At 40.2% G+C, this 12,829-nt stretch overlaps 1 protein-coding gene across 3 annotated transcripts in view; it reads right to left on the bottom strand.

Annotated features, from left to right (window-relative positions):
* Positions 1–12,829, bottom strand: part of fbln1 (fibulin 1) — a 66,672-nt gene that overhangs the window by 8,459 nt on the left and 45,384 nt on the right. For all 3 annotated transcript variants that reach the window (XM_048157923.1, XM_048157922.1, XM_048157921.1), the window contains one exon: positions 12,669–12,806. In XM_048157923.1, coding sequence (XP_048013880.1) covers positions 12,669–12,806 — 138 coding nt within the window. The remainder of the gene's footprint in view (positions 1–12,668; positions 12,807–12,829) is intronic.

Here is a 12,829-nt window from a genome sequence, read left to right as displayed (position 1 = left end):
TTTAAATTACTGAGCCCCAAACATGACATGCAAGAAAAAAAAAAATTAAATCGTGCGCACGACTTACTAATTCGTTCCCTCGATTTACTAAAAGGTGCGCACGACTTACTAATTCGTTCCCTCGATTTACTAAAAGGTGCGCACGACTTACTAATTCGTTCCCTCGATATACTAAAACATGCGCACGATTTACTATTTCGTTCCCTCGATTTACTAAAACGTGCACACGACTTACTAATTCGTTCTCTCGATTTACTAAAAGGTAAATCGAGAGAACGTGCACACGTGCGCACGACTTACTAATTCGTTCCCTCGATTTACTAAAAGGTGCGCACGACTTACTAATTCGTTCCCTCGATTTACTAAAACATGCGCACGATTTACTATTTCGTTCCCTCGATTTACTAAAACGTGCGCACGATTTACTAATTAGTTCCCTCGATTTACTAAAACGTGCGCACGACTTACTAATTCGTTCTCTCGATTTACTAAAAGGTAAATCGAGAGCACGTGCACACGACTTACTAATTCGTTCCCTTGATTTACTAAATCGTGCACACGATTTACTATTTCGTTCCCTCGATTTACTAAAACGTGCGCACGACTTACTAATTCGTTCCCTCGATATACTAAATCGTGCACACGACTTACTAATTCGTTCCCTCGATTTACTTAAAAGTGCGCACGACTTACTAATTCGTTCTCTCGATTTTCTAAAAGGTAAATCGAGAGAACGTGCACACGTGCGCACGATTTACTAATTCGTTCTCTCGATTTTCTAAAAGGTAAATCGAGAGAACGTGCACACGTGCACACGACTTACTAATTCGTTCTCTCGATTTACTAAAAGGTGTGCACGACTTACTATTTCGTTCCCTCGATCTACTAAATCGTGCGCACGACTTACTAATTCGTTCCCTCGATTTACTAAAAGGTGCGCACGACTTACTAATTCGTTCCCTCGATTTACTAAAAGGTGCGCACGACTTACTAATTCGTTCCCTCGATATACTAAAACATGCGCACGATTTACTATTTCGTTCCCTCGATTTACTAAAACGTGCACACGACTTACTAATTCGTTCCCTCGATTTACTAAAAGGTGCGCACGACTTACTAATTCGTTCCCTCGATTTACTAAAACATGCGCACGATTTACTATTTCGTTCCCTCGATTTACTAAAACGTGCGCACGACTTACTAATTCGTTCTCTCGATTTACTAAAAGGTAAATCGAGAGCACGTGCACACGACTTACTAATTCGTTCCCTTGATTTACTAAATCGTGCACACGATTTACTATTTCGTTCCCTCGATTTACTAAAACGTGCGCACGACTTACTAATTCGTTCCCTCGATATACTAAATCGTGCACACGACTTACTAATTCGTTCCCTCGATTTACTTAAAAGTGCGCACGATTTACTAATTCGTTCTCTCGATTTTCTAAAAGGTAAATCGAGAGAACGTGCACACGTGCACACGACTTACTAATTCGTTCTCTCGATTTACTAAAAGGTAAATCGAGAGAACGTGCGCACGACTTACTAATTCTTTCTCTTGATTTACTAAAAGGTGCGCACGACTTACTAATTCGTTCCCTCGATATACTAAATCGTGCACATGACTTACTAATTCGTTCCCTCTATTTACTAAAACGTGCGCACGACTTACTATTTCGTTCCCTCTATTTACTAAAACGTGCGCACGACTTACTATTTCGTTCCCTCGATTTACTAAAACGTGCGCACGATTTACTAATTCGTTCTCTCGATTTACTAAAAGGTAAATCGAGAGAACGTGCGCACGTGCACACGACTTACTAATTCGTTCTCTCGATTTACTAAAAGGTGCGCACGACTTACTAATTCGTTCCCTCGATATACTAAATCGTGCACATGACTTACTAATTCGTTCCCTTGATTTACTAAATCGTGCACACGACTTACTAATTCGTTCCCTCGATTTATTAAAACGTGCGCACGACTTACTAATTCGTTCTCTCGATTTTCTAAAAGGTAAATCGAGAGAACGTGCACACGTGCACACGACTTACTAATTCGTTCTCTCGATTTACTAAAAGGTAAATCGAGAGAACGTGCACACGTGCACACGACTTACTAATTCGTTCCCTCGATTTACTAAAAGGTGCGCACGACTTACTAATTCGTTCCCTCGATATACTAAATCGTGCACATGACTTACTAATTCGTTCCCTCTATTTACTAAAACGTGCGCACGATTTACTAATTCGTTCCCTCTATTTACTAAAACGTGCGCACGATTTACTAATTCGTTCCCTCTATTTACTAAAACGTGCGCACGATTTACTAATTCGTTCCCTCTATTTACTAAAACGTGCACACGACTTACTAATTCGTTCTCTCGATTTACTAAAAGGTAAATCGAGAGAACGTGCACACGTGCACACGACTTACTAATTCGTTCCCTCGATTTACTAAAAGGTGCGCACGACTTACTAATTCGTTCCCTCGATATACTAAATCGTGCACATGACTTACTAATTCGTTCCCTCTATTTACTAAAACGTGCGCACGACTTACTAATTCGTTCCCTCTATTTACTAAAACGTGCGCACGATTTACTAATTCGTTCCCTCTATTTACTAAAACGTGCGCACGACTTACTAATTCGTTCCCTCTATTTACTAAAACGTGCGCACAATTTACTAATTCGTTCCCTCTATTTACTAAATCGTGCACATGACTTACTAATTCGTTCCCTCTATTTACTAAAACGTGCGCACGACTTACTAATTCGTTCCCTCTATTTACTAAATCGTGCGCACGACTTACTAATTCGTTCCCTCTATTTACTAAAACGTGCGCACGACTTACTAATTCGTTCCCTCTATTTACTAAAACGTGCGCACGACTTACTAATTCGTTCCCTCTATTTACTAAAACGTGCGCACGACTTACTAATTCGTTCCCTCGATTTACTAAAACGTGCGCACGATTTACTATTTCGTTCCCTCGATTTACTAAAATGTGCGCACGACTTACTAATTCGTTCCCTCGATTTACTAAAATGTGCGCACGACTTACTAATTCGTTCCCTCGATTTACTAAAACGTGCGCACGATTTACTATTTCGTTCCCTCGATTTACTAAAATGTGCGCACGACTTACTAATTCGTTCCCCTGATTTACTAAAACGTGCGCATGATTTATAAATCGAGGGAGCGAAATAGTAAATTGTGTGCACGTTTTAGTAAATCGAGGGAATGAATTAATAAACTCAAATTAATATTTTTTTTTCCTGCATATCATGTCCGGGGCTCTGTATAAATGATTAATGTTTGGTTTATGACAAAATGGATTAATTTTAAAAGACATTTTCATCAAAAGACAAACTGACTTTGTATGTTATGGTTTATTTATATGTTATTTATATATTATGGTTTTATTTAGGTTTTTTTATTAGTTAGATTTAGGAGGTTGGATTGTTTTATTTAAAAGTGGAACGTGTATATTTTTGTGCCATTACTATTTTTATTTTTCTATTTCTTTCTTTTTTTTCTTCTTTATTTACTTGTGGATTTGATATGGTAATTAGTTAGATTTAAGGATTTGTTGGATTATGTTTTATTTAACGGTGAAGGTGAAGGATTTTTGTGCCACTAGTAAAAAACGTAAAACAAGCTTGGACTTTCCTTTTCCACCGATGTCAAAGAGTCCACACATGCCATTGGATAATTATTATTAATAGCCAAATAGCTATTTAGTGATTTGTTTTAGCAAACTGGCATTCAGTCCCATCAGGTCTTTTTCTTCTCAGAATACATCACATTACGGAAGCAAAATGGGTTGTGAATGCCGTTTCATGTTGACTTTAAATGATTAGAAATCCTGTTCTCTTATATAACTTCTCTCCTCCTTGCGGCCGCCGCCCTTGGATACGTCAAAGCGGGTGATGAATCAGTCTTGATGGATGACCGGGTCCCTGGCTGAGCTCTGTCGGTGAGTGAAAAGTGTCTGTGGGGGCTGCAGACCACCACAGTAGAGAGAAAATGGTTTAATTTTCAGTGGTAATCCCTCAACTGAAGAGTCTTCGTGGGTTTGGGTCCAGCTCATTGTGTGGCTAACGCTGTGCCATTTTGTGATTCATTCTCTGATGCGTTGTTATCCAGAGGCCGATGTGTTAGACTGTCCTCTGCTTGGCTTCAGCATGTGGCGCGTTAAACATCCTGCTGTTATTCTGTGCTTTCAGATTAGATAAAAGACCCTTCCTCTGGCGTCAGCGGATAAAATAGCAAAGGTGAAACTCTCTAAGTAGCAGTTCTTAACCCTCTGAGCCCCTTCATTTTTGGGTCACACTTGGTACCTTCGTGTATTTTCAGGAAAATGATTGTAATATATTTTTGTTCAATAATGTTTTTCTATTATTATTTCGAATTTTGAGAGGATTTTATGATACTGTGCAATATTTATACAATTTTTTAAGAGCTATTTTTTCCATTAATTTTTTTTTTGCATTATTTCAGATTAAGGCCCTTAAGTTATCTGAATCATGTCCATGATTTTTTTGTGTGTTCACACTGCTAATGCGACAAAAGACACCAAGTGTCATCCCATTCTAATGAAAGAAAAAAGAGGGTGTTAAACAAACTGTAGTTGTATTTTCTGTCCAGACCCCAAAAAGGTCAAAATGAGTCACAAAACCATTTCTTTTCAGTGAATGAGTTCATTCAGACAGTTCAGTAAATCAATCATTTGTTGAACTGTTACATTAAAATGAACTGACTAAAGGAATTGATTCAGTAAAATGAATCGGATGCTGCACACACAGGACATTTCAGGAGAGTGTGCTACAGTTGGTGAAGCTTTATACATGAAGTAGCGGCTAATGCAAAGCAAATCCTCATCCCTCCGCAGCGTCTACAATTCTGACACACTTCACTAAAATTCCTCTGGTCTGTGTGAAGGACAGTAGCCGTAGCCAATGTCACATACCTGATCACAGACAGCATGTCTCTGCCGTCGCCTCCGTTTGTAACGTTAACTTCCCTGCGCTCAAATATTGCATCACTTGGAGCGGGCGCTGACCACAGGTGCATATCCCTACCAGATGTTTCCACCAACTGGAATTTTTATCTTGCCTTTTTTTATCCGGACCGAGGTGGAGCCAAACTGAGAGCCGCTCAAGGGAAGATGCCACGCCGTTTGATTTCCCACCGCCCGCTCCCGCGGATGTCGGTACATTCCCCATGCTCGTGGTAGTCCGGGCTATTCCAGGCCTGCATTTCTGAGATCTAGACGTCATCGTGTCCAAAGCCAGGGATTCATCCTCAGAGAGGAGCGTTGATGCAACAGACTGTACCTCCTTTCCCGGCCACTCGGACCACACACACACACACGTGCATTGAATGTAGGGTTCCACAGTATTGGAAAAAGACGACATTGTGATATTTTGTTTTACTGCAATATGAAAAAATATGCAAATAAGTTTTACCATATGACTTGAATATCTCTATGAAAATAATGATTCTAGAATGATTGAGGTGATTTTGTTTAGGCCTGAAATATACACTGATTAGGCATAACATTATGACCACCTTCCTAATATTGTGTCGGTCCCCCTTTTGCTGTCAAAACAGCCCTGACCCGTCGAGGCATGGACTCCTCTAGACCCCTGAAGGTGTGCTGTGGTATCTGCACCAAGATGTTAGCAGCAGATCCTTTAAGTCCTGTAAGTTGTGAGGTGGATCCTCCATGGATTGGACTTGTTTGTTCAGCACATCCCACAGATGCTCGATTGGATTGAGATCTGGGGAATTTGGAGGCCAAGTCAACACCTCAAACTCATTGTTGTGCTCCTCAAATCATTCCTGAACCATTTTTGCTTTGTATCAGGAGCATTATCCTGCTGAAAGAGGCCACAGCCACCAGGGAATACCATTTCCATGAAAGGGTGTACATGGTCTGCAACAATGCTTAGGTAGGTGGTACGTGTCAAAGTAACATCCACATGGATGGCAGGACCCAAGGTTTCCCAGCAGAACATTGCCCAAAGCATCACACTGCCTCCGCCGGCTTGCCTTCTTCCCATAGTGCATCCTGGTGCCATGTGTTCCCCAGGTAAGTGATGCATACGCACCCGGACATCCACGTGATTCATCAGACCAGGCCACCTTCTTCCATTGCTCTGTGGTCCAGTTCTGATGCTCACGTGTCCACTATTGGCTCTTTCGGCGGTGGACAGGGGTCAGCATGGTCACCCTGACTGGTCTGCAGCTATGCAGCTCCATATGCAACAAACTGATGCACTGTGTATTCTGACACCTTTCTATCAGAACCAGCATTAACTTCTTGAGCAATCTGAGCTACAGTAGCTCGTCTGTTGGATCGGACCACACAGGCCAGCCTTCCCTCACCACATTGGCCGCCCATGACCCTGTCACCAGTTCACCACTGTTCCTTCCTTGGAGCACTTTTGATAGATACTGACCACTGCAGAACGGGAACACCCCACAAGAGCTGCAGGTTTGGAGATGCTCTGACCCAGTCATCTAGCCATCACAATTTGGTCCTTGTCAGACTCACTCAAATCCTTACACTTGCCCATTTGTCCTGCTCTTAACACATCAACCTTGAGGTCAAAATGTTCATTTGCTGCCTAATATATCCACCCACTAACAGGTGCCGTGATGAAGAGATGATCAGTGTTATTCACTTCACCTGTCAGTGCTCATAATGTTATGCCTGATCGGTGTATATACTCTTTTTACTCTGAAAACTAAGTGCAAAATCCTTTTTAGGACTGAACGATTTGGGAAAGCCTTGAAAAATGTGGGTTCATACTTGGGTTTAAAAAAAAAATAAAAATCTCTCCACTTGATTTGTCATAGGTCACATTCAGTAAAAGCACTGGCTGTGTTTCAAATGGGATAAATCCACCTTCAAAAGGCACTAAAAGAGGTTAATGCATTTGTTTTGGGGCAGGACTGCACTGTTTGACCAATGAAAGTGGTGGAAACCTGTTTGAAAACAGTCATTAGCTAGTTTCCATCCACCTATTTTTTGAGCATTTTGGGATATCCAATGCAATCTTACAGCAATTTGTACGTATTTTATGAGGTGACCAATTCGTATGACCTCACTCATACATTTTCGTATGATTTTTCTAAGACCCCAGAGATGAGTAGGTTTAGGGGCAGGGTTAGGGGTGGTCCTTCCTGGTGACGCTTTTTGAGAAATTGTACGAATTAGCCACCTCGTAAAATACGCACAAATTGCCATAATATCGGGTTGGGAATATCACAAAAAAACTGCTGTATGGAAACGCCAAGATGTGCATAAATTCTAAAAATGTGCATGAAACGTATGTGTTCATTTGAGTCTAATACATTTTTTTTTATCCAATAAGAAAACATGCGCATAAACTACAATGGAAACACATTTACCGAATGAATTCCTTGATACGCTACAAAAAAAATCAAGTGACTTTGCAAGATGGGACGGTATAACTGCGTAGGCAAGTAGCGCACACAATTGTGCGAATACGGCACCTCCTTCATTGGTTCGACAAGATGAGGCACACGTGCATTTCAAAGAACACTTTTTTATTTTTTTTGGTCCCCTACACCCTTCATCCCTTCGAAGCTCTCTCTCTCTCTAGAGGGTAAACCCTTAGAAGAGCTTTTCATACCAGTAAATGAAACAAACCGTACTGAGAATCTGAAACAGTATCATGAACTTCATGTTTAAATGAAGCGTTCAAACGTAATGTCGATTTTATTTCAATATTTTGCAGCCTTAATTGAGTGCCACGAATAAAATGTGGAGATTAAACACATGAATATGAACTATTGAGTGTTTCCCAGACCGTCCTGCTCAAAGACTCTCTCTTCTGTTCTTGAAATGTTGACTTTGTAGTGATGAGCACCACCTTGAGTCAACCTACCTGGAGCGGTGCTAAAAACAAACACTGCTACTGTTCTGATGCTTGAGCTGGTCACCATAGACACGATTGTGTTGCGATTGAGGCCGTCAGTGTTTTCACACACTTGTGACTGATTCACAAACGTGTGGATGACAGAAACTGCTCTGAGTGTTGGGCATTCCCAGTCCAAATCAAACAGCAATGACTGGGAATTTCCTTCTGAAGAAGCTGTAAAGAATCTTTTACTGCATTTATTTGGACTTATCTGTTTATAGTACCTCAAAGATTATGCAATTTATGTTAAAGGTGCCCTAGAACCAGTTTTCACAAGATGTAATACAAGTCTAAGGTTTCCCCTGAATGTGTCTGTGAAGTTTCAGCTCAAAATACCCCATAGATTTTTTTAAATTAATTTTTTAATTGCCTATTTTGGGGCATCATTAACTATGCACCGATTCAGCGCGCGGCCCCTTTAAATCTCGCGCTCCCTGCCCCCCCGTGCTCTTGACTAAAATACAGTGCATTTACAAAGTTCACACAGCTAATATAACCCTCAAATGGATCTTTACACGATGTTCGTCATGCATACTGCATGCATACATCAGATCATGTGAGTATAGTATTTATTTGGATGTTTACATTTGATTCTGAATGAGTTTGATAGCGCTCCGTGGCTAAAACTAACATTACACACTGTTGGAGAGATTTATAAAGAATAAAGATGTGTTTTGCATTATACAGACTGCAAGTGTTTTAAAAATGAAAATAACGACAGTCTTGTCTCCGTGAATACAGTAAGAAACGATGGTAACTTTAACCACATTTAACAGTACATTAGCAACATGCTAACGAAACATTTAGAAAGACAATTTACAAATATCACTAAAAATATCATGATATCATGGATCATGTCAGTTATTATTGCTCCATCTGCCATTTTTCGCTATTGTTCGTGCTTGCTTACCTAGTCTGATGATTCAGCTGTGCACAGATCCAGACGTTAATACTGGCTGCCCTTGTGTAATGCCTTGAACATGAGCTGGCATATGCAAATATTGGGGGCGTACATATTAATGATTCCGACTGTTACGTAACAGTCGGTGTTATGTTGAGATTCGCCTGTTCTTCGGAGGTCTTTTAAACAAATGAGATTTACATAAGAAGGAGGAAGCAATGGAGTTTGAAACTCAATGTATGTCTTTTCCATGTACTGAACTCTTGTTATTCGACTATGCCAAGGTAAATTAAATTTTTGATTCTAGGACACCTTTAATACTTTTTCTCTTTCCATTTGATTATGCAGTAGTACTAGCAGTGTTTGTAAAATAAGCTACTGAAATAAAATCAAAATTGTTATGCTTTAGTGTGGTTACTGAATCAAACTTTCTCTCTGAAGCTGCTCGTTTATTATGTGTTTTAAGACAACAAAGTCAATAATTATCAAAAAGAGTTGAAATTGCGATTCACGGTCCCTAAGGGCCACCAAAACGTTCGAAGTGGGTGGAGCCACTTCTACTAAAATGGCTATAACTCGTGAACGGAATGAGATATTTTCACCAAACTTGGCACACCTTTGTAAGAGCTCATTCTGTGGTCACGTGACAAAGGACATGGCGACTGGCCACTTGGTGGCGCTACAACAGGAAAAAAAATAGAAAATGGCTATAACTTCTTCACCGTTAGTCCGATCGACTTGAAAATTGGCATGCAGTGTCTTCGTCCAAGGTGCCATGATTGTCTAAGAGGACATTGATGCATCTCAAAAAACATGTCAGCCATCGGCACTGAAATTTGAGCAGCTATCAGACAAGGTTAACAGAGGCCGATTAGAACGAAACTCAATGGACCTGTTTGACTCACGGTCCTAGAGGCCTGTGAGAATTTTGAAAGAAATTGGCCACTGGGGAGTGTCTTCGCATTTTTCCACATGCATAAAGGATCGTGCATTGCGTGATTTTTTTTGCGCACGCCCACGACATTCATACCACATGGTAGAACTCCTCATTCTGAGCAACTTTGCCTCTAGGACCGCCGCTGTCCATCGAATTGTTCGATAAATATTGGAGATTATTTCAAAAACCAACTTTGGCAAACTAGTCCTAGGTTTTTGGCTCAACCTTGATAACTGTTAAAAAGCTTAAAAACAATACATTTCCTATGGTAAATTGCCTGTATTTGGTGTAAATGGTCTTATTCATCTATGATCGAGATAGTTTTGCTAATTAAAACCTTTCTATGCATGTGTGTAAAGGCCTTAAAGCGCCTGAACCCCGATAATTGCTGCTATATTTATTATTATTATTGTATTAATTCAAATGAAATGTATTATTGTATTACATTTTAGTTGAAAATTTAGAATAAAAACATTTTTAATGTCTCTTAAATGCATACATGTAAATTTGTTTGGGCAGGACTTCGTGTTTGACTAATAAAAGAGGTGGAAACCTGTTTGAAAACAGTCACTGTTGTAATTTTTTTAGTGATGCAGAAATTGCACACTTCACCCTAAAACTTGTACGTTATGAGAAAGCATTCTTGCTTTCTTATATCATAACTACAAGCTTTTAGGCCATGGATTGTGATGACATATGTTAATAGTTGAGGTTAATGGATTCATACAACCGTCTCTGTGTTGCTCAAACATACCACAGCATCAACAAATATTGTTTTAACAGTGACATGTCTTGTAAATCACATCAAGCTCCTTTATTGTAATCCAAAGCCCGAGGGAAACGGGACGGAGGACAGACTGAGCTGATCTGCGCTCCGTACATCCCTGATTTATCCACACCAGCTGTTCTCCGACACTGACTCATGCCACGTCCATTCGTAGGACCAGTTTAATTCAAGGAGCTTCTGGTCACGATATGAGGCCCCTGACTAGGGCCCTGGAGAGGACCGTAAGAACAGCACGTTCAGAAAGAGGTGGCTCCTTGCATTAAGTGCAGGAAACGCTTTCATGTGGTACCAGGCCAGACAAACACACACATACAGACGTCATGACGTCAGGATTCCACACGACCACGAGTGTCTGCCGTCGGCATCGTTGCCAGTTGTTTGTGGCTCTTTTGTGTTATGGTGATTTAGGAAGTCTATTCTCTCGGCTAGGAGGGGAACTACCCATGACGTCTGCGCACACAATTACACTCTTCAGGGTTTCATTATAATGCGTTTCATCTCAGTCACACTGATCTTTCATGTTCAGGCGCCATTGTGAAGTAAATTAAATAAAGATTTTTGCATGAAAGCAAACAAAAACTGAATTTTTATGTTACAGTGGTCGGCCAAAATCAGGATGCAATGATGTGCCTGTTGCTAGGGTGTGGCTATGTGGTTGCTAGGTGGTCACTTGCTAGTCCAAGTAATTAAATAATGCTAAAATAAAAACTGTTTAGTTTAATACCTAATGCATTAACTGAATTGAACATTATTGTAAAGGGTTGCACCCAGAGTTAAATGCTGGGTTAAAAAAAAGCCAAGTTGGGTTAAAAATGGACAAACCCAGCAATTGGGCTGTTTTAACCTAGTGGTTGGGTTAAATGTTTGCCCAACCTTCTGGGTAGTTTTACTTAACTCAACTATTGTTTAAAAATGACTGTATTGCTTGCTTAAAATGAACCCAAAATATGTTGGAAATTAACATTTATTAATAAGTTTAATGAATAATAATTAAACAAACATTTACTAAACTGATTATTATTGTTGCCTCTAGTAATTATGTGTCTGATTTTTAATTTCCGACCTATTTTGGGTTCTTTTTAAGCCAACAATATAGTCATTTTTAAACAATAGTTGGGTTAAAACAATCCATTCACTAGGTTTTAACCCAACCCAGAGTGCAAGTGTAAGTAATAGGGTAATAGATTTTGAAAAATGATTGATCAACCACATGAAAATTGAAATCTGATTTGAAGTGGTCTCTGAAGTGTTGTAAATATTGTGAAAAGTGCAAAGTCTGTTGTATTATGAAAGCACAAACCAGAGACACCAAGTCCTGGAGAAAAGCAAACAAAAAAATTGTTCATGAAAACGCATGGTTGAATGTCAATAAAATAACTTGACTTTAATTAGTTTCAAAGTTCATAGCCGCTGATTTCGTGGAACGTTTTAGACATTTCACTCCATCTTATATAATCTATGAATGAATTTCATTTTAATATTGCTTCAAGGGATGTCAAAAGAGTATGTTTCTCATCAGTCTCACCCACATTTCTATAAACTTAGAATGGTTGCCCTTCCCAATAACCTTTGTGTGAAAGCGCACCAACAATAACCGTCTGGACACCAAGAAACCTCTTTGTGAGCTTTTCAAAGTGTCCTGGAAAAACAGCGAGTAGACAGAGAACACATTAAAGTCGGTCATGCCACAAAAGTGGGAAACAAGGCCACATGCTTATAGCGAAGGAAAAACATGGGCTCAGGATGAACAACACATGGACGAGCGTCTTCAAACGCAGCCGAGAAGGCCGCAAATGATGCCGTCGACTCTGTAGGCCTATCATCGGATAGGAATCACACTGTCGGAACGAGTTAGATTGAATAAGCCTCTCCGTGTAGATTCATGCTTCCCCCTCTCCTCCCGCAAAGACACACATATGCATTTGGTTTGTTTAAAGAACAAAGAAAAAAAAGAGAGAATCTTTCGTAATGGGAAATTAGGTCAGAAAACCACTTGATGCAAATGTGATTTCCAGACAGGGATGCCTCTGGGCTCGGTCTGCGGTCCGCTGGCATTGTTATCCACATGCCACAGTGACACTCACCCACGATCATCCCGTGATCCAGACGCTTGACAATGTCGAAGGAGTTCTGGACGTTTCCTTCCAGGATGTCGTAGACGATGTCCAGGGAGTCCATGTTAGGAAGGTGAGAAGGTGTCGGCGATCGGAGGAAAACGAGTTCTGGGGAAAAAGAATCGCAGTTG

The sequence above is a fragment of the Megalobrama amblycephala genome, linkage group LG15 (genome assembly GCF_018812025.1).
Source record: "Megalobrama amblycephala isolate DHTTF-2021 linkage group LG15, ASM1881202v1, whole genome shotgun sequence".
NCBI classification, from domain to species: domain Eukaryota; kingdom Metazoa; phylum Chordata; class Actinopteri; order Cypriniformes; family Xenocyprididae; genus Megalobrama; species Megalobrama amblycephala.
The sequence above is the reverse complement of the archived record's forward strand: the minus strand, read 5'-3'. Positions and strand labels throughout refer to the sequence as shown.